This window comes from Ictidomys tridecemlineatus, chromosome 4 (genome assembly GCF_052094955.1).
Source record: "Ictidomys tridecemlineatus isolate mIctTri1 chromosome 4, mIctTri1.hap1, whole genome shotgun sequence".
NCBI classification, from domain to species: Eukaryota; Metazoa; Chordata; class Mammalia; order Rodentia; family Sciuridae; genus Ictidomys; species Ictidomys tridecemlineatus.
The window spans coordinates 32,733,394-32,757,471 of NC_135480.1; the positions used below are offsets into that span (position 1 = coordinate 32,733,394).

The 24,078-nt window shown below is 32.8% G+C and overlaps 1 protein-coding gene across 4 annotated transcripts in view; it reads right to left on the minus strand.

The window, feature by feature from the left end:
* Positions 1 to 24,078, minus strand: part of Elp4 (elongator acetyltransferase complex subunit 4) — a 231,831-nt gene that overhangs the window by 164,400 nt on the left and 43,353 nt on the right. For all 4 annotated transcript variants that reach the window (XM_078046290.1, XM_005327452.4, XM_078046289.1 and 1 more), the window contains exons 4-5: positions 10,243 to 10,374; positions 2,267 to 2,406 (exon numbers count right to left, since the gene is read on the minus strand). In XM_078046290.1, the coding sequence (XP_077902416.1) occupies positions 2,267 to 2,406; positions 10,243 to 10,374 (272 nt within the window). The remainder of the gene's footprint in view (positions 1 to 2,266; positions 2,407 to 10,242; positions 10,375 to 24,078) is intronic.

Consider the following 24,078-nt stretch of genomic DNA (forward strand, 5'->3'; position numbering starts at 1 on the left):
AGATACTTTGAATTAGAGAGAGGGAGTGAATGGTGGATGGGGGATAGATGTAGGAAGGATAGGAGAATGAATCAGATGTACCCTATGTGCATATATGATTATATGACCAGTGTGATTCTACATCTTTTATAACCAGAAAAATGAGAAGTTATACTCCATTTATGTATGATGTGTCAAAACTCATTCTACTGTCATGTATAACTAATTAGAACAACAAAACCAAAAAGAACTGAATTAAGAATATAATGTACAGACAATCACAAAAATTCAACCTAAAAGGAGAACTATCTTTAACATTCATGAAAAGCTCCCAAGATCAAACTGATTTCTGAGGAACAAAGCATTGACAAATACTAATTAAAGAAAAAAATGTTTCCCTCCAATTTAAATTAAGTACATTATTGAAGCACATTCTGGTTTTACAGTCAAAGAAGGTTTATTTATAGACATTCTCTTTTGAATTACACAATTATGAGTTCCACCAGTTACAAGAAATGGTAGATCTTTCTGCAATCTTTTTCCAAAGTACTGTTTGTTTTCAATAATAATTCTTTCTTAATGATATCACTCCTTCTTCAAAGAGAGACTTTAGAGAATTTTACATAATAAAATAAGTTTTCGTTGCTTGTTTAAAAAAAAGAATTTGGAGTCAGGGAGAATTAACTTTGAATCTGAGTTCTACCATTTGCCATTTGAGAAATTATGGACAAGTTATTTTGACCTATTTCCCAAGTCTGCATGTATATGCATGTTTGGTTCAGTCTGTGGCAAAAGTTGGGACCTAGTAAGAGCAATATAGTCATTCCAACTTAACAAAAAATTACTGATACAGATAGAGTAGGTGTGTTTCCCTTTTTCCTCACCCCCAATTTTTCCATGAGGATACTGATTTTCAGTGAATTCATGGGATGTGCTCAAGGCTAACAGTAGAATGAACTCAGAATCAGAATACATTCCTCTTCCCCAATCCTTTCTCAGGTACTTTTTCCTCCATAACGCAAAAAGTTAAAAGTGAAAGGAACCAAAATCTTATGAAGTAATAAAGCAAAAAGAAAGGAATAGATCTGACAGATTAGTCCTATTTCTATCACTTAATAATTAAGCCTCAGATAAATCACTTCTAAGATTTTCAATATTTTCTGGAAAACAGGAATACATGCTTTTATAGGGTTAATACAAGAGCTATGCAAGATAATAGAAGTATGTAGTAGTGTGCCTGACACATTGTAATCATTTATTGATGTTAGCTATTAATACTAAAACAACATTAAAGTCTCATGTTTGCTAAGTCTTTAGCCTATACTAATTATCTAAACCATTAGAAAGTGAAGAACATTTTTTGAAAGAGATTTAATAAGAAGATCAGTCCTCACTAAATTCTCCCAATTTAATTCTAGAAAAAATAATATGATTTTAAAATCTTTTCAGTTCACAATTTCCTGTCTATTAAATATCTACATTTAATAACTCATTTTGCTTTAAAAATAATGGTTTTATAATGCTGAAGAAAATAGAGGCTACAATCTATTCACAGTTTACTATAGTAAGAACTGAAATTAAATATTCTTAAGAATTTATAAATTATTCAATATCAAGTCCTGTTATTTTCAGAGTTCTGCTTTAATAAATTTTTAGCAGTATAAGCAGGCTATGTTGTTTTAATATTTAAAAATCTTCATTGTAATATTCAAACTCTAAATTCTCTTGTTACTTAAAATCATACAGGTTATTTTATTTACAGCACAACTAGAAAGTCTTAATAAATAAGTAATGGAAAATATATACTTGTTTTCCTTTTGAGAGATACTTTAAAACATTGAACAAGCAGCATTATTCCATAACATTTCCCCTGGTATTATTATCCTTAAATATTTATTTGGGTTAAAATAGCCTGATTTAGAACTGTTTCACATTTTAGTGAAAATAAAACCAGTGAGGATTGTGACCAGGCTGGCAACCAGAGTTTTCTAGTTGCAAATTAAAGTAATAGTTTGTGTAACAGCTATGTGACCAGGAAAAAAAAGAAGGAAGGAAGGAAGGAAGGAAGGAAGGAAGGAAGGAAGGAAGGAAGGAGGGAGGGAGGGAAGGAAACAACGTACAATGAAATCCTGTGAAACATATGTATAATTAAGGTTACATATTATTCAGAAAGCCAGTATTTACTATTATACCTTTAGATATGCATTACTTCAGAAAGTATGGTAGAAAAAAGCATTCTATTAATTTTTGAAATTGAAATTTGCTATTACATGGAACATTAACTTACCAGGGTTCTACTTTAAGATTTGAAGACATTTTTTGTGGAAGGAAAAATCCATGACAATTTGAAGCCTCCAGTAGTTCTTGTGGCATCCTTTTTGATACATCATAATAGTGACCAAATCTTGAAGATGATACTGGTCCAGTCTGCCAAAAAACCCCATGGTTGCTCAAAAATTATTTTTAAACTACAACTTCTTTGTCTTATATCCTGCAAAACAATGCTACACTTATGCATTTTAATGCTAATAGGACTTTATGTATTTTAATGCTAATAAGGAAGAGCTAATATACATATACTTATTAAGTTTCAAAGAAGGGTGCAATCACTTTTATTATTTACTATGTATAGCTAGGAATTAAGCTTTTCATCACTCATATTTCTTCACTGTTATTAGCTCCTAAGTTTAGTAAGAACTTAAACACCTCTTTTTTTCTATACTGTATACTTTTCTAAGTTAAAAACTTTAATACACATAATTCTTATGTTTAAGATTTTAGGTTTTAATGACAAATTAAAAATATGCAGCCGTTAAAGCTTTAATGACAAATTAAATATGAAGTTGCTAAAAAACTAAATGCAAATTTAAGCCAACTTAATTCATTGGTGAAACTCAAAAAGAAGCCAGGTATTTAAACATTAAAGTGAGTATCATTTTAAAACTAAATGTTCATAATAAATGAGCATATTCAACATTTCCTAGGAATTTAAAATTAAGCTTATACCATAAAATGTACAGTAATCCAGAAAGGAACAAGGTGCATGATCAAGTAGAAATATGTATATAAGCTATGTTAGATCAATCAGAACTTTGCATAATCATTAGTTCAATAATTTGTTTTGTGTTCTCTTTTTTTTTAATTATTATTTTTTTTATTGTTGGTCGTTCAAAACATTACATAGTTCTTAATATATCATATTTCACAGTTTGATTCAAGTGGGTTATGAACTCCCAATTTTACCCCGTGTACAGATTGCTGTATCACATCAGTTACCCTTCCATTGATTTACATATTGCCATTCTAGTGTCTGATGTATTCTGCTGTCTATCCTATTCTCTACTATTCCCCCTCCCCTCCCCTTTGTTTTGTGTTCTCTATTAATGATTTCTCCATCAAATTATCTTTCTCCTAAAAAATTCTAGTAACTCTTGAAACTGAATTTATTTACACAGGTTAGTAAAAGTCTCATAACAAAAATATTGCTTTGCATGGGCTGTTTTCCACCTCTCTCTCTCCTTCTCTCCACTCTCTCCCTCTCTCTCCCTCCAAGCTCAAATGTTAAGAAATTCCACCTGGCAATAGCTTCTAGCAATAGCTCTGATATAATCTTATATAATTTCCATTGATATAATCTTATATAATTTCCATTGTCTTTAATGCTACAAAACAGGACAATTTTAAAACATCCAACAAAACTAGATAATTTCTACAGAAATAAAAGAACTACACATAGTAGTTTCATATGTTACTAAGTGACAATTTTTAAATTTAGATAACAAATTTGCTTGCCACTACATATTTGCATCTAAGATTTCAAAGATTCATATTCTTAAGTGCTTATAAACATCAAATTATAAAGTAACATTTAATAAAACACTTTAAATTTAATGAAAGCATTTTTTTTTCATATTTAGTCTGTGGATTTGACATTTACTTCCTCAATAAAATGGCTGTTTATCCCTACATAAAGTGCTACTTATTTTCATTAATGAAAGAGGTCTGCAGTTGGCTTCAATCTGGTCTTTTCAATGTTAAAATATATATAGAATTGTGCCTTCCAAAACATGATTTGTTCATTTGCTGTGAAAGTATTGACAAATAAATCATGACATTAAAATGTTTCTTAAAAACAGGGGATAAAGTTTTTAAATGTAAAGTTATTAGTTTAAAGCAAGGTCTTAGCATTAGTCTTAAACAAGGTTTGTTCTCTGGCCTATAATCTATTCTTTATCCGGATTATAGTTCAGAATGTTTTTACTGCAATCTCTGCTAGAGCTCATCTTTTTATTGTGTAAGTCCAAGCCCCCTTAATGTTTGATAGAAAGGCCTTGACTAACTGAACTTTGATCTGATGTCTTCATTGAGAAAAACACCAGGTTGCTCATTTCAGATGCAAATCCCCCTAAGGCCCAATAGAATTTAGTAAAGACAGCAAAAAAGAAGAAACCAGAAGTTTCCAGGATCCTCTTTGAGAATCCTGGGGCACACTGGTGTCCTTAATCCATGCACCAGCATGGATTAAGGTAGGTGATAACCTTTCCTGATTCAAAAGAATAAGCAGAGTGCCTACAAACTGGGTGGAGACTAGGATTTGGCTATAATAAAACACCATGCAATAAAAGCCTGGTCTATGTCAGAAGCCTCTGAAAAGGCCTCAATGTACCACATTCCCAGGCCTAGTAGGGAAGCTTGCAAAAGCCTACCTGAATCAAATAAGCATGAATAATCTATTTTAGCAGACTGACCATGGGGAGAGAGAAAGAAAGAGACTTTCTACTTCTTTTAAGTTTGAGTTAATAAATTTATTAGTGGACTGAAAGTTCTTGAAGTCCTATGCACTCAGAGAAATATGCTAAATTGCCAAGAAGAAAAGTATGCTTTTTAAGTTGCCGTTTCTATTAATGTTTCTAATTACAATATTAATGTGACAGAAATCTCAGATTTGGGATGAATTAAGGCAGAAAATTGATTTCATGCTGTGACAGTTTAAATACAGAACACAAATAATTCATTAAAATGTAAAAATAAAAATGGAAGCTTTCTTCCTTATAATTATTAAATTATTTAGAAATTAAGATTAGATAGGACAGTTAAAATATTAACAAGGTAGACACAAAAATTTTATTACTCATTAAAGACTTTAGTCTTTAAAAAAGAAAATATATTCATTATAGAAAAAAATTTTGCAAATTTTTTTCTACTCAAGACACAGTATTAAAATATAATCAGATTTCTAAAACACAAATCTTTCCAGGCTTAGAAACTGTAAAAGGGGTGGGGAGGAAGGAAAGAAAGATTTAAATATTTATTAGAAAAAAAAAAGATTAGCTAAATGCTGTGACTATGTTAAATTCAACTGTCATCAACTTCATAACAAAATATGCATGAAAAAAAGACCAAATTAAAGTTGATAAGCAGTTTATTATGTTTGAGAACATATTGCTGTAGTTTTACATTATAACTTTTATTTCACATTCATAAACTACTTTTAACTTTGTTATCTGTGGAAGAAAATAAAATGGAATAGTAAATAAAACTTTACTATGCTAAAAGAAAATGACCTGTGATGGGGTGTAAAACAAACAAACAAACAAAAAACCTAGCAATAAAATAAGACCATACTCAACCTCCAGTATATTAGAAATAAACAAAACTTTTGGAAAAGAGCTAAGTCACAAATAATCTAAACAAGATATTTTCTTACCATTTTTCTCATTCCTTTGTTATCAGTATAAGATACAACAAGAATCTAAACAGTTTCTACAGCACTTTGAGCCTCAGTTCAATCACAGAACTGGAACTAATAATTTATTAGGCTATTGTGAGAATCTAATGCAATACTGACTATGAATATTTTGTAAATTGTAAAGCACTGTGCAAATGTTGTTAATTACTATTATTGTGTCATGATTCTCTAAAGATCTACCACTTTTGTTGTTATACTTTTGTAGTTACAGTGCCTTATTGAGAAAATGAAATTTGTCAGTCATCCACAGTTGTATGCATCTATCACAAAGATTGTTGACTGAACCACTAAGATAGAAAGCCAAAGTGTAAAAAGAATTTAACATAATAAGGACATAATAATACATTGCTATGAATTGCTGGAGGCATAGTAGGCCATGGTAGTAGAGCTTTACAATACTGAAGAAATTAAATCTCAGAATATATTGTAGGCTAATAATTTGTGAAATAAGGAGGGAACAGAATTGATGATTAGACAGGGAAGAAGAGGACACCTTGGATAGAGACTCAAAATCACATAGTGAGGTTGCTTTGAAAAACTTATGTTTTTTGAAATTGATAAGGCAGCGATTTACATTACTAAGCTATTGTTACTGCTATTGTTACTGTTACTGTGTGTATATCCTTACCCTTTCCTGCATTCCCTAAATGGCAATGTTGTTACACTATGAAGACTTGTTGACAACATATATTGGCTCTATCTGCTAATTTACATACCTGGTTTTGGACTAGGCCATAGTAAAACATTTTGTCCAAAGAAAATAATAGAAAAGCTGGGTTTTCTGTTTTGTTTGTTTAAACTGGGAATGGCAAAGTAAGGCCTAGATTTAGAAAGCAGATAATAATGAGTGATGAAGGAAGTCTTGACAAATCATCATATATAAAATTACCATGGGGCAGGGGATATAGTATATTTGTAAGAGCACTTGCCTATTATCCTGGGTTCAATCCCCAGCAATGCAAAATATAAAATACCTTGACAGACAAATATACAATGTTGGTGACATTTCAAAGTCAGAACATGATTGTTTTCTAAAAATTGACAGAACTTACTTGTAAATACTTAAATTTGACCATTGACTGTCAAGTCAAAATAAATTCATACTTATAGTATTAACTGATGCAATTATTACATAATATATAATTCATTCATTCATGTATCCAACAAATTACTATTGAACATGAACTACATTTCAGTAAAAGAGTCAAAGTCTCTTTCTCCCATCGAGCTCACATTCTAGAATATAGATAAATATTAAAATAAATATATCATCTGCTAGATTTAATGCTGGTAAGTAAAATAAAGCAGTGAAGGCAATGAAATAGAGAGAGTAGCTTTATTTTATATCAGCTGACAAAGGAAGTCATAATAAAGTAATATTTTAGAAATCACCTGGAGAAAATGGAAGAATAACCTGCAGAAGACGTTGTAAGAAGAGCACAATTTTCAAAACATTAAAGCTTTAAATTTTGAAAACTGATTACTGAATTTATTTGTTAATATTCAACCTTGAAGAAATTTATATTAATAGAAAATCAAGGCAATGGCAGATATACTACTCTCTAAAAGGAAGAATGTAATCAGCACTACTTATATGTAAAAGGGGACAGAAATATTATCCCAAGTGAAAGGGGAAGGAGTATTTTTCAAAATTACAATTTATAAAGAGACAATGAACTTATAAACAAACCAAGCACTGTTTTTCCAATTCTAAATAGATTTCATAATAAGCCAAAAAAGAGAGAGCTTAAAAGTTTCAGTTGCTTGCATTTTTGCTGTTTTACTTGAAGAATGTCAAAGACCAATGGAAAGACCAACATCTGAGCTATAAGTAAAAATAAAGAAAATGGAAGAAACAAGTGAAGTATATAATTTAAAATTTAGCTTTACAAAAAAGCTATATTTACCTCAAATTTTATGTTCATTATTAACTCTTTTACAACATAATCAGTAGAAAAATTAGAATACAGTTACTATTTACAAAAAAGAGTCACTGTTAAGCCATTACTAAATAAAACTTCCAGATTAAAGATATGCAGTTCTTTGCCATTAGGGTTCTCAAGTGCTAGTTCTAAATTTCCTATCTGTTTTAATCTCCATTACTTAACTCACACTTTCCAAAGCAGACTAAGTATATTTATCCTGGCCTTTTATACTCAGTTCTCAATCACATCCAAGTATGTCTGTAACAATATCTAATTACACAGATCTTTCTTTTATTTTTTTAATATAAGTATATAGCATTCTACAGTTCAACTATACATAGTTGCTTACTGATAGACAAATAAGTTATTTCCAATCTTTTGCTATTAAGATATATTGCATGAAAAGCTCACAATCTTTCATTTTATAACTAAGTAAACAAATTCATGATGTAAATTTCTACAAGAATCAAAGAATATATGTTTTTATAATTTTTAAGGATACTACCAAAGTACCCTCCACAGAAGCTGTACCTATGTACATTTCCACTAGCAAAGATGAGAGTACTTGTTTTCCCTGACTTTTGCTAAAACAGTGAAAAACTTTTAGATCACCATTTATCTGTAAAGAGAAAAAATACCAGGTCAGTGTAGTTTTAATTTAGTTTCTTCTACTACAAGTGCAATTGGACATCTGATCTTGTAGGTTTAAGAGCCACCTAAATTTCCTTTTTATATTTTTTGCCCATTAAAAAAAGAGGATTATAGAATTTTCCTTTTTTTAGAAGTTCTTTATCTATAAAGAAAATTGGTTCATATTTTACACTGTGAACTGCAAATATTTTGTCCAGATTTTAGTGTGATCACAGTCATGTAAATAACAGTTTTAAATATTTTCCACACCTAAAATTTGCCATTGCTTAATATGTACATATTACAACATGTTTTATTCCTGCCACACAGTTCATGATTGATATTTGCTGACTGAATGAATAAATACATTTATCATTCACTAAATATTTATTCATTATCTGGGCATTAACATAGGTACCAGAGATACGAAGAAAATTCAAAAAGCTTATTGCTCTCACAAGAACTTATAGTCTGGTAGAGGAGAATTATACCAATCATTAACTAGAAAATGATGTGAAAGTACTTTAAAATATATGAAGTTCTTTGGAAAATGAAATGAGAATGTAGGTAATTATGAAAGAAAAAAAATACCTGAAGTAGTATTGTTTACACTTCGAGGAGGAGGAGGAATTGGTGAATAAGAAAGTATAAAGCATTGCCAGTAGAAATACAAGTGATGCAGAAGGAACAATTCTCATAGGATGGGTGAATAAACACAGGGTGAGGAACCTAAAAAGGTAGGTTCAGATTATGCTCTGTAGATTATATAATCCTATAAGTATATATTTTATATTGCAAGTTTATAATAGCAAATAGGTTTCATCTTACACACTAACTTTCTATTAGCCAGTAGAGACCACTCAAAACATTCTGCACAGAAGAATTCTAAGGCCATAAAAAAAAAAAAAAAAAGAAAAGAAAAAAAGAATTCTAAGGCCCTGTCTGATTTTGGCAGTCATAATAATGACTGACAATCTGCCATACATTTAAAAGGGGACAATAGACACAGAAAACCAAATGAGGCATTTTAAGTTAAAGGGTACTTAGAACGTATTCCTAGGCCAGGAGTGGTGGCACACACTAGTAATCCTAGCAGCTCAGGAGGCTGAGGCAGGAGGATTATGAGTTTAAACACAGCCTCATCAACTTAGCAAGACCTTGTCTTTAAATAAAAGTATAAAAGGGCTAGAGATGAGGCTTAATGGTTAACTCTGTATTCAATTCCTATACCCCCAAACAACAAACAAATGAAATAAAAAACATATTCTGGTTCTTGGGAAAGATAATGTCAAGGTGAAAGACTGGAAAGGGGTGGACTATGAAAACAAAGTTTTATCCAGATTAGAATTTTCCTCTCCTTCTTATCAATATGATAAAATGATAAAGTCTGATAGACATTAAAGTGTTTTAAAAAGTTTATGAAGTGAACAATCTACTTAATGAGGAAGTTAAAAAATGAACAGAGAATTCATCAAGAGCAGAGTTTATAAACTTCAGTAGACAGATTTATTGACATTTGTTTGACTTCTCAGAATATTTCCTTTCATTTCCTATCTCTTTATTCTATTCTAGATAGGTCAAGTTACCAGGAGTTTGAAAATGTTCATAGTTAAAAATGTATAGGAATAAAAATAATACTTGAAAGGAACCACTACTATTTGTATCATAATAGATACAAATAGCTCACTTACTTTAGTTTGCAATTCTATGTGATTCTATGTGGAGATTATGGATGAAATGAAATAATCTATTTTGATAAAATAAAATCTGCCCAAATTTTATTTGCAAAGAAATATATCATTATGATCAAATGTACTACAAAAGTCTAGCTATTTAAATAAATAAACAAATAAATATAACCTGTATTGCATTTAAAGAAAAAGAGGAGTAACAAGAGATTCTATTAAATGAAAACAAATATATTTGCAAATTTTAGAAATAGTTTGTATGTTGACTTACCTTCATCTTGGGTAACAACTGGTATCGCCAAGCTATTTTCATCTTAGTATTAGTTTCTGGTGTTTGATGATCACAAACTTCTTCATCAAATTCTTTTTTATAATTATCATCGAGTAATGGTGCAGGGAGTTCCTAAAAAAGCAGAATGACACGTTATTGAACTTATGTGGTAAATATGACAATTTTTTGAAGTAGAATGTTAACAATACTAGAACATTCCAATTTATTAAAAAAAACAAATAACTTAGAATTGATTTAAGCATTATATCACATAATATAAATATTTCTAAAACTGAGAAAGTATAATATCAAATGTGAAGTTTAGTGCTTTAATGATGAAATAGAACTTAAAAATATTTGAAATTTTACTCACAAAAAGCAAATGCTATTCCAACAAGAGGCTATGCAGATTTCTAAAAAATTTTTACACTTAAAGTCTGGAACTAGCACTTACATATTACATGTAATTACTGTTATGTTTTCCACAAGGTAAAAATAAAGTATGTGCACAATCTGTTTACTAATTCAAGAATTCAAAAAACTCATTGACTGAAATAATGGGTGAAGTAACAACTAAGAATAAAGACATTTATTTTACCCACATCAAATGTTAGTTTTGCACCTGTAAGCTTATGTCTCTTAACAATGAATACAGAATTTAAAATCTCTGATTCAGTGAAGAGACACTGTATTCCAATTTATCAATTTTGGAAGGTGACCATTAAGTGACTAAAACAAAGAAATGAACAGAATTTTCTTGGAGAAAGAAAACACATATAATTGTTTGCTTTTATTTTTTTAATTAGCAGAATCATAAAATAATGTGGGCTTTGTGTTAGTAAATACAATTTTATATGTTAGTCTAAATTGCAATTTTTATTTTTCAAGGCCATATTACTTAGATTTAGTTTCAAATCAACAAATCAGCTGAAAAATAAGTTATCACATTCTTTAGTCAATTCCTAAATGACATCAATGTAAATTCACATTATAATTCATGTCACTATTAGAAATTAGTTATTTCATTTAAGCTCCAAAACCTAGCAAAGCACTTGTACCGTAAAAATACAAAGTAACATCTTTTTCCAATGAAAGTATTATGTAGTATAGCATTCTGCTTATAAATTTGAAATCTGCAACCAGAATATCTGAGTTCACAACTTGACTTTTCACTAGTAGCTGTGTCTGGGATAACTCTCACCATTTACCAGACCTCTCTATGACTCCAATCATATGGGAAAAATTGTATTCAGTTCAGTAGTTGTCACCAGGAATAAATGAGTTAAAAATGTAAAATTCAGAGAATGGTGCTTGCTACATAGTAAATATCCAATAAATATTATACTATGCTTAATGATTACTTAGAAGTGTACATTTGTGTATTAACAGAATTAGGTAACATTTAAACTATTTGTATTAACATCTTTTTCAATTCCAGGGTCACTTAATAATAATTATGACAAATGTTACCCACATTGAAAATTAATTTTTTCTGTAGAGATGGAATAAACATTTTAAAATTTATATTGCACTGTTTCTTATCGTTCAAAAGATGCAAATTTATAGAGAAATGTTCTTACATTAATGGGCATAGATATTAATGAAATTAAAAAAAAGAACTTTTATTAACACAGCTAAAACATCTAAATAAGATTAAATTATAAAATAGATAAGCAAAAAATGAAAAAGACAAATGTTTTCTCATTTATTTTATTAAATATATATCTACTCCTGTAGTAGGCATTTCACAATTTGAAAAACTTTTTAAGTGGGGCTGGGGTTGTGGCTCAGTGGTAGAGCGCTTGCCTAGCTCACGTGAGGCACTGGGTTTGATCCTCAGCACCATAGAAAAATGAAGTAAAAGAATTGTGTCCATCACCTATAGCTAAAAAATAGATATTAAAAAAACAACTTTTTAAGTATTATGGAAATTACAATAATTTAAATTTTTGTAGTAATAAAATGGTTTTTCATTTTCAAAAGCTAAAAACATTTAAAAGATGCACAGAAAGTATATTCCAACTACTATATGTCATCTAAAGGTTGTTTTCTCATATGCATATTTTTATTGAGATAAAATTCACATAACAAAAATTCACCATTTTAAAGTGTAAAATTCAGTGTTCACAATTTTGAAACTATCTTTCTCATCACTCTGAAAAGAAACCTCAAATCCATTAAAATAGACACGTTTACTTCCTATAGTTCCTGGCAAGCACTATTCTACTTCCTATCTAGATGGATTATCTATTTGGACATTACACATAAATGTATTATGAATAATGCTGCTATGAACATTCATGAAAAATATTTTTGTGTGAATATATCTTAATTCTCTTGGATATATACCTAGGAGTGAAAGTGCTGAGTCATAGGGTAACTCTTACATTTACCTTTTTGAATGCCAAAATGTTTTCTACAGTAATTGTATCATTTGATATTCTAACCAAAAATCTATGGGATTCCAATTTTTCTATTCCTTACTAACACTTATTTCCCTTTGTGAAAAAATAAGCTATGACAGCTTTCAGGAAGAAAGACGGTGGAGTTAACCTAGGCAGGGACTCATAGATTAAAATCAGTGAAAGAACAGCTGACCAAAGAGACATATGAACCGATAGAAGGCATTTCCTGAGGATAATTCCAAGCAGCCAACAAAGAACCTTGTGCATACAAGATGTTGTAAACTCCACGAAGGGAGTGCACCCCTTAACAGGGAGTCCCTGGTTGCTAAGGCAGACAAATTAGGAACTATTTCCTCTGATCCACTGGAAAGCTAGTAGGAAGGGGTCTTCCAGAACTGTATCAGATGTGTGCTGGTATGTTTACACTAAGGGAACCTTAGCAGTAAAGCTGAAAAGTGTAGGGCATCTTCTAAAGATCCAAAATTTTGATGAAATCCCAAACCAGGAAAACTCAATAAGAAATATCCCCATTTTAAATAGCATGGGATATCATAAATAATTCTAATGTCAGTTTTAATCTTAGAGATCTTATTTTTTGTATTGAATCAATAGATCTTCTCTTATTTAATACTGCCATTCTTAACCTAATTGATTATATTTCTTCTAATGTTCTGAAGCATGAATTGGAATAATTCTTTTTTCCTTTCCTAGCTAAGGCTTATACTTGTCCCTTTAGTCTCTTGTCGTGACCCCTGGATCAGAAAGCAGGTACAGGTAGAGCCTTTTCCTTTTTTTTTTTTTTTTTTTTTTTTTTTTTTTTTTTTTTTTTTTTTTTTTTTTTTTTTTAAAGAGAGTGAGAGAGGAGAGAGAGAGGAGAGAGAATTTTTAATATTTATTTTTTTTAGTTCTCGGCGGACACAACATCTTTGTTGGTATGTGGTGCTGAGAATCGAACCCGGGCCGCACGCATGCCAGGCGAGCGCGCTACCGCTTGAGCCACATCCCCAGCCCTGAGCCTTTTCCTTTTGATTTGTGGCTTTCAACACGGGGATTTACCCTTTGCCACCGACACCCACGAAGACCCACACCTGAATTCTGATCCATGGACAAGATGGCAGATTCATCGTCATCGTTTTCCTTCTTTTCTGATTTTGGGATCCTATTGTATTTGGAGGAACTAAACAAAGAGGAATTAAGTAAATTCAAGTTGTTCCTAAAGGAGACCACAGAACCCCAGCCCTGTCCGATACCCTGGACTGCTGTGAAGAAAGCTAAGCGGGAGGAACTTGCTAACCTGATTAACAAACACTATCAAGGAAGACACGACTCAGGAATCTTCTCTCAGCAGTTTATTCAGGCCTTTACTCAGACATGTCTTCTAGCATTCTCTCTCCGCTTGCGCCTCCCACACTTAATAAAGCACACCAAGCCCCAATGCAAAGCTGCCACGTGGACCTTTCTCATAGGGTGTTAAACAATGACATGCCAACTCTCCCTAATAAGGAGTTGTTTGTCTCAGACCACAGCGGAAGCCGGCGTCATCTTGTAATGGCGGCCACGGTCCGCTGAAATGGCTCACCACAGTTCCCCCTTCTATTTTTATTAGAACAATGCAGTCGAAAGTAGAGGTCCTATCCCACTGTGCAGAAGTGGCTGCATAGTATGGCTCAGCCCTAAGGAGGTGCCTTCCCCAGATCTGACTCCATATCAGCCGACGCCTTTTTTCGTGGGGCGGGGCGTGGACGCGTCAAACCCGCATGCAATAGGACATGCTCTCCTTGAGGTCCCGGTCCACTGCGGGATCACTCAAGTGCAGTGCTTTGCCTCGCATCCTGCATCGTGATGATGGTGGAAAAGGGGGATAACCTAGGCAACCTAGGCAGCCTTTGTAGTAAGACCACAAATAAGTTGGCAACACCCTGAGAGAAAAGCACGGGTCTTAAAGCAACAGATGAATACCAGTCTGGAAACCCGTCTGCGTGCAATGGTAGCAAGACCTGCAGAGTGCAAGGGCTTTCCAACACTAGAAGGAAAGCAAAAGAAGGGCATGTCGATCCCAGTGCAATGTTAATATAACTTGGGGTGCAACGACCATGCCACAGATTTACTGTTTAAGATGCGCAAGCCAGACCTGTGGTGAGTTACCATTTTCTAAAGCTGCAAGAGCTTGTATGATCATAGCCTTTTCTTGAGCATTGCGAGCCTTAAGGCGACAGAGAAGCCACAAACAGAGTACCACACCGAAGCAACACATTGCACCAAAAATGCCTAGTCCCACCCACTCCTTAAAAAAGGAAAAGGCAGAAGATATCCAATTGGTGAATTGGCCCAAAGTCACTGGTTCGACACGGGTGTTGTTCAAAACAGCTATCTGAGTTAGTTGAGACTGGATCATTTTTTCTGCCGCCATGGACCAATTTCCGGCCAAATATCCCCCGACGATGCGGGAAGCATTCCTGGAATCATTAAATCTGACAGAGGTTATACATAAATGCTCACGTTGATCAACACAACCCAAAAGTACCAAGTCAGGCAATTCTTCTATCTGAGCTTGAAGTAGACCTATTCTTTGGTTAGCAGCTAGAATCCCTGACAAAATATATTGATTAATTTTATTTTGAGATTCGAGTATGGTGGAAGTTTGTTGAATAACCTGATTGATGGTGGCAGCAGTTTGTACTTGACTGGCCATGGCTACTCCAGCCGTAACCGCTGCAGCAGCAGACACTGCCACAGCTGTCACTATAGCTGCTGTAATTCCAAAATCCCTGCGGACTCTGAGCAACTCAACAATAGGGAAATTTTCCGGATCCGCAGTAACTGGAACTGGGACAAAAGTTGGAATTTTCATGACCACTGCTACACTCCAGGAACCATTCCAACACTCAGATAGGACACAAGTAACATTAAAACAATCAAGCATCCCCTCCGAAGTATTATTGGCCAAAAGGAACAGGAACGGGGATTGGAGACAAACCGCTGCAGGGGGCAGTGTCGTATCACTCATTTGAGAGTTGTGCGAAATAGATGTAAGCCTCCTACCTGTTGGGAGCCAGCGACCGCACCCTGAATATGGCGCTGGTCTCTGCTTCCGCTTCGTTATATGACCCCCCAGATTTTTCCTCATGTAGTTGTTCAAGAACGGCCTGACCCTCACCTACAGCTTCCTGGCATTTACCGTCTGCTATACATTCTCTAACCAATTTCCAAAGTGGTATAACACCACCCTCTAAAGTACCTTGCTCATTAGCGAAATCCAGATCTCTCCCTAATTTGTCCCAGCTGGGAATCGTAAGACTCCCTGAAAAAGCAAACCAAGGAGCCGTTATATCAGCTTCTCTTAAAAACATCTGCAAAGTACTCTGCTCCACCCCAAGTCCTTTTGAACGCAACAGCCCATCCAGGGCCAAAAAAATTGGGCTTGAAGAAGTAACACCCATAATGTTTTCAGAACTATGAAGAAAGTGAAAGTACAAAAACCCCGTTCTCTCTTTATCTACAGAGGAGCGTCCCTTTCTTATTATTTTCCCCGCTCTCTCTTTATCTACAGAGGAGCGTCTCGCTATGTACTTGCGGATTCCCACTTTACCTGGGCACTTACCGGTGCACCACCCTGACTGCTGAAAGTTCTGGTTCCCGGGTTTCGGCACCACTTGTCGTGACCCCTTGCCCGCAAGGAAGACACGACTCAGGAATCTTCTCTCAGCAGTATATTCAGGCCTTTACTCAGACATGTCTTCAAGCATTCTCTCTCCGCTTGCGCCTCCCACACTTAATAAAGCACACCAAGCCCCAATGCAAAGCCGCCACGTGAACCTTTCTCATAGGGTGTTAAACAATGACGTGCCAACTCTCCCTAATAAGGAGTTGTTTGTCTCAGACCACGGTGGAAACCGGCGCCATCTTGTAATGGCGGCCACGGTCCGCTGAAACGGCTCACCACAGTCTCTCTTTTCCTTCTTGTATTACTTGCTTCTATCTCAGATTCCCCATTTTTTTCTTAGTTTGTACTATTAGGTTCTCTCCTCTATTTCCTCTCACTTTTTGGTCTGTCCATTTTTTCTCTTTTTGCTTTTTAACATCTATATAATTTAACAGTAATCTTACTATCTTTCATAATTAATTTCAGAATCTATTCAAGAACACTACTCCAATTTTTATTTGAATTAGGGGAATTGTGGAGAATATTTTTAATAATAATTTTTCCCCATAAGGTTTATTAGTAAATAGCTTTGCTATAAAGTGACTGCTGTTAATAGAGTTTAGTATCTTCTCTCATAGTGGTATTGGATACTGGGTATAGCAGGGTGAACATATTGGGTAGGAGTATTAACACTTAGATATTCACCCAGCCTGGGGCACTTAAGATAAAGAAGCTCTGGAAATAGTCCCTGGCATAAAAGTTGAAGAAATAATCATTTCAGCCGATATGTAGAAATACAGGAATATGAAAAAGTAAGGGAACAAGTCACTTCAAATAGCCCACAACACTTCAACAACTAATCCCACTGAAACCACAGTGGAGGAAATTTTTTGACAAAAAATTTAGAAAGTTCATAAAGTGATGAATGTACTAAAAAAAAGACCTAAGAAACAAACTAAGGGAGAAAACACAAGAAGTGAAAGAACATTTCAATAAAAGATAAAAAGATTCTCAAAAAGAACAAAACAGAAACCCTATAAATGAAACATTCAATAAATCAAATTAAAAAATTCATTTGAAAACATTTTCAATAGATAGACCACATGAACAGATTTTCAGGCCTCAAAGGACAAGGTATATAATCTTGAAAACGAAGTTAGCAATAAATAAAAGATGACAAAAGAACATGAGCAGAATATCCAAAAAAATCTGGGATAACATAAAGAGAGCAAACCTGAGAATCATTGGCTTAAAGGAAGGCACTGAAATAGAAACTAAAAGAATGCATAAAGTTTTCAGTGAAATAAGAAAAATTGGGGAATGAGATAGAAATCCAAATACAAGACATTTAATAATCCTAAATAGAAAAGATCTGAAAAGATCCTCTCCAAAATGCATAACAGTTAAAATGACAAATATACAGAACAAGTATAGAATTTTAAGAGTTGCAGGAGAAAAATAGCAAGTAACATTTAGAGATAAGCCATTAGATTTCTTCTGATCTTCTGGCCTGGACTATAAAATCCAGGAGGGCTGGGAGTAATATCTTCCAAGTCCTGAAGATAACATTTTCCAGGAAAGATTGCTATGTCCAGAAAAGCTATCTTTCAAAATTGAGGATAAAATAAAATCTTTCAAGATGGCATAAACTAAAAGAATTCATGACTATTAAACAATGCTATAGAAAGAAATATTACACACAGAAGAAATAAAAACCAAACATTAAAGCCAGCAAATGGTTGAATCTCTACAGAGATAACAATTAAATCTGAATTAAACATTAAAAATAAATAAAATCAATGGTCTCAATTCACCATCTAAAAGACACAGACTGGCAAAGTGGATTACAAAACAAGACACAGCTGTGTGTGTGTGTGTGTGTGTGTGTGTGTGTGTATACATATACATATATATATATATATATATTTTTTTTTTTTTTTTAAAGACTCACCCAATAGGTAAAGACATCCATGGGCTGAAGTTGAAAGGATGGACAAAGGTATACCATGCAAATGGAGACCAAGAGCAAGTAGGAGTAGCTACTCTTAGATTTGACAAAGTTAATCAAAAAAGGAAGTGACCAAAGAAGGTCACTTAATACTGGTTAAGAGAACTGAATATTCAACAACAAAATATAATGATTGTAAATATTTATCCTCCAAATGTCAATGCACTACTTAAACAAACTATACTATGTATAAAGTCTCTGACCTCAATTTCCATATACCTATCTCACTGGTAGATAAGTCATTCAGATATAAACTAAAAAAAGACTCTTCGGACCTCAAAAATATTATTAATCAAAGGGACCCGGCAGACATCTATTGACTATTCCATACATCAACTGAATTCACTTTCTTCTCAGCTCCGAATGGAACCTTCTCTAAAACAGACCATATTTTAGTATACACAGCATGTCTTACTAAACAACAATAACAACAACAACAACAGCAGTAGATAGTTCCTGGTACTTTATCATATCATAATAAAATGAAATTAGAAATAAAAAATACAAAACACAAACCATTATGCATATTAAATAATACACTCTTTTTTGTGGTTTTGGGGATTGAACCCAAGACCTTGTGAATGCAAGGCAAGCACTCTACCAACTGAGCTATATCACCAGCCCCGAATAATCCACATTTGAAAGAAGAATCAGTGATAGAAGAAATTGGGGAGAAATAAGAAATTCTTAGAAACAAATGAGAACAGAGATACAAATATATCAAAATCTCTGGAATAATATGAAGGCAGTACTAAGGGGAAATTTTAAACATTGGATGTCTACCTTAAAACAAATATAGAGATCCCAATTAACTAATGTTATATCTCAACACCCTAGAAAAGCAATTAATTAATTGCTAATTCCAGAACCAGTAGCAGACAGAAAATAATTAAGATCAGAGCCAAAATTAATAAAATTGAGAAAAAACAATTGAAAGAATAATAATTAAATAATAATTTTCCCCATAAGGTTATAGCAGTGGGAACACATTGGGTAGGAGTATCAATACTTAGATATTCATCCAGCCTGGGGCACTTAAGGGAAAGAAGCTCTGGAAATAGTCCCTGGCACAAGAGTTGAAGAGATAATCATTCCAGCAGATGGATAGAAATCCAAAGAATATGAAAAAGTAAGAGAACAAGTCATATACACATATAGATAGAAATATATACATATAGAAAGAAAGAAATATACACATATATATCAGATCTTCCCTTATTTAACAAAGAGTTGGTTCTTTGAAAACATAAACAAAATTGATAAACCCTTAGCCAAAGTAACCAAAAGAAAAAGAAGACTCAAACCAACAAAATTAGAGATGAAAAAGAAGGATTTTTAATATTTCTGAAAACCAGATGGATGTTAGAAACTATTCCAAAAACTTACATTCCAACTAACTGGAAAATCTAGAAGAAATTCACAAATTTCAAGATTTATATGACCTGCCCAAATTGAACCAACAGGATATGTAAAACCTAACCACACCAATATCAAGCAGTGAGACTGTCTTCCAACAAAGAAAGCCCTGAACCAGCTGGATTCTCAACTGAGTTCTACCAGATTTTAAAAGCAGAAATCATGTCAATTTTCCTTGAATTATTCCATGAAATAGAAATGGAGGAAACTCTCCCAAATTCATTTTATGAAGCCAGTATCACCCTGATATCTAAACCAGATAAAGACATACAAAGGAAATAAAATAATAAATCAACATCTCTGATAAACATTCACAAAAATCCTTAATAAAATGTTACCAATCCACATTTTCAAAAACACATCAAGAAGACCATACATTATGACCAAATTGGTTATATCCCAGGGATGCAAGGTTGGTTGGTTCAACATACCCAATCAATACCAAATCAATAAATGTAATTTCCAACATATATGGAATTAAGACAAAAATCTTGTGGTCATTTCAATAGATGCACAAAAAGCCTTTGACAAAATCCAGCACCCATTCTTGCTAAAAACACTTAAGAAATTAGAGACAGAAAGAATAAGCCTCAATATCATTAAGGCTTTATATGACAAACACAAAGCCCACATATACTGAATAGAGAAAAACTGAAAGCATTTCCTCTAAAATTAAGAACATAAGGCAAGAATGTGCACTCTCACCACTCCTATGCAATGTATTACTTGAAACTCTAGCCATAGCAATGAGTCAAGAGAAGGGAACTGAAGGGACACAAATAGGAAAAGAAGTCAAATTACCTGTTTGCTGGTGACATGATTCTATATATACAAGATCCAAAAAAACTCCACCAGAAAACTGCTTAGAGATGAAAAATAGCAAGATACAAGATCAGTAAGCAAAAATCAATGGCTTTCTTATACTCCAATAATGAATCTTTTGAGAAGGAAAAAAGAGAAACAATTTCATTCATAACTGCCTTAAAAACAAAAACAAAGAAAAGAAGAGAAAACCAAGGAGGTTAAAAAACCCCTACAGTAAAAATTACAGAACACTGAAAATGAATACAAACAAGACCTCAAAAGATGGAAAGACCTCCTATGTTCCTGGATAAATATAATGTATATTGACAAAATGGCTAAAAGTGATATACAGATTCAATGTTGATCTCCATCAAAATACCAATGACAGGCTTTATGAAATTAAAAAACAATAGTGATAAAATTCATATGGAAGAATTAAAGACCCAAAATAACCAAAGGAAGAAACCATGCTGGAGGCATCACAATATCTGATCTCAATTATACTGCAGAGTAATAGTAACAAAAATAGCATTTTACTGACATCCAAATAGACATGAAGGCCAATGGAATAAAATAAAAGACACAGAGAAATTCACAAAAATACAATCATCTGATCATTGACACAGGTGCCAAACATACACATTGGAGAAAAGAGCTGTTTTAAGATATAGTGTGGGAAAACTGGAGATCCATTTGTAGCAAAATGAAACTAGACCCCTATCTCACTCTACACAAAAATCAACTCAAAGTAGATCACAGACCTAGGAAGTTGAATATAAACACTTCAACTGCTAAATGAAAACACAGTGTCAACATTCCAACATATTGAGGCAGGCACACAGACTTCCTTAACAAGACTCTTAAAGATCAAGAAATAAAACCAAGAATCAGTAAATGGGATTGCATCAATTTAAAAACAGTCTGAATGGCAAAGGAAACAATTAAGAATGTAAAGAAAAGTGTAAAGAGTGTGAAGAGTGTGAGAGAATGGGAGAAAATCTTTGCTAGCTACTCTTCTGACAGGAGGTCAATACCCAGAATTCATAAAGAACTCAGAAAACTTAATATGAAATAACAAATAACCCTATCAATAAATGGGCAAATGAATTAAGTAGATGTTTCTCAAAAGAAGAAATACAATGACCAATAAATATATGAAAAAATAAACATTCTCTTAGCAATCAGGGAAATGCAATCAAAACTATACCACAAGAAGATGGTAAAGATGTAGGAAAACGGGCATACAAACGAATTGTTGGTGGGACTGCAAATTAATATAACCATTTTGGAAAAGCAATATGTAGATTCCTCAAAAAACTAGAAATGGACCCACCATATGGCTCAGATAGCCCATTCCTTGGTATTTATCCAAAAAACCCTAGGAAACTATGGTGATACATAAATACATACATACAAATGTTTAGGGCAGTGTAACAACAGCCAAGTTACAGAACCAGTGTAGGTGTCCTTCAATAGATGAATGGATGAAGAACATGTTATATACATACAATGGAGTTTTACTCAGCCATAAAAAAGAATTATGACATTTGCTAGTTAATAGATGGAAATGGAGAACATTATTCTAAATAAAATAAAACAGATTCAGCAAGTCAAGGGTCAAATGTTTTCTCTTGTAAGCAGAAGCTGGAGAGAAATAATGATTTTTTTTTTAAAAAAGTGCATCTTAAAATAGAAGTGAGAATAGTCAAGTAAAGAAAGGCAATGAGAGGGAGGGAAAAGACATGGGAAAGAGAACTATGAAAACAAATTGGCCAAATTATGCTATTCTACATATGACAATATCACAATGAATTTCATGTTTATGTACAACTATAATGCATCATATTTTTAATATATTTACTTTATTTATTTTTAAATGGTGTTGAGGATCAAACTCAGTCTCTCACATGTGCAAGGCAAGTGCTCTACCACTGAGCTATAATCCCAGCCCCACCATATATATTTTTTTTTCTAACAAAAGGAAATGAACGGAACAAAGGGGGTCAAGGGGAGGGAGGAGGGAAATGAAGGAGTAATATTGGGCACTGAAATGGAGCAAATCATATTATATGCATTTATAAATATGTCAAAATGAACCCACAATTATGTAAATTATGTAAGCTACAATGCACTGAGAGGAACATAAATTAAAAAAATAACTATCTAGTCTGTATGAAATGGTATGTCAAAGTGGCTTAAATTTGCATTTCCCAAATGACAATGATGGTGAAGACCTTTTCACGTGCTGGTTTGTCCATTTGTATGCCTTCTTTGGAAATATGTCTATAATGTCTTTTTGGTATTATTTTAATTCAGTTGTTTATCTTTTTGTTATTGAGCGACTTTTGTGATTATGAGACTTCTCTATCTTAAATACTAGAGTAAACAAATATATGAATTGCAAGTATTTTCTTCCATTCTATAGGTTAATTTTTCACTTTCTTGACAGCATTCTTTGATGCAGAAGTTTTTGATTTTGATGAAGACCAATTTATCTTTCTTTTGTTGACTGTGCTATTGACATTATTAATAAACAATTGTTGCTTAATCCATGGTCATGAAGAGTTATACGTGTTTTCTTTATTCTTTTATTTTGTTCTTTGATATTCAAACTCAATTTTTATATGTGATATGAGATAAGAGCTCTGATATTTTTTAATAAGATCAAAGTATCAATTATATTGAAATTATTATTTATTGAGTATCTACTATATGCTAAGTTTTGGTCTTGCTTTTGGACATACGGCAGTGAACAAATTTAGAACCAATATCAAGAGTATATACATCTAATGCTTACCCTGCTCCAGGGTCTTTTCTAAGAGCTTTAGATATGTTAGGTATTATTACTATTACCTTTTTACATAATGGGGAACTTCCACATAAATAAAGAGGATGAATTACTTGTTCAAAGGCAACAAATTTAATAAAACATGGAGCTTAGAATTTGAATCTGGATAGTCTGATTTCAGAGCATGCATTATCAACCATAGGCTATATACTTCCTCTATTAGTAGCTTTCCCTATATTTTGGAGTGTAAAACAATAAATAAATGAACAACTTTATAATGAATAGCATGATAGTAAATAAAAGGTAAGAAGGCAGAGGCTCTCTTTTAAGAAATGTGGTCAGGAGTGGCCTCTCTGATAAAGTCAAAACTGATGCAGATGACATAATTTTGGGTACAATTTTACATACAATTAACTGCAATTGAATATAACATACTACCACAGATAGTATCTAAACAGATATGATATCATCTATATTTAATTAATAATCTTTCAGGACCATACTGATGGTATTCCCCAGGTCATGAGAGTAGAAAGAACACAAATATGTTTATAGATTCAGTAATATTTCAAGGAAATATGAAGGATCTTAAGGATCTTAATTTAATCTTGCTTCATTTTTCACATGTATATAATTTTATTTCTGAAATAAGGAAGTAAACATATTTTATAATATTATAAGAATAGATTTAAAGATTAAATATAAATTAATGCCTAGCTTGCAGAATCTGTTTCCATGTGGAATTGTCTAAAAATTGTTTTTTCTCAATTGC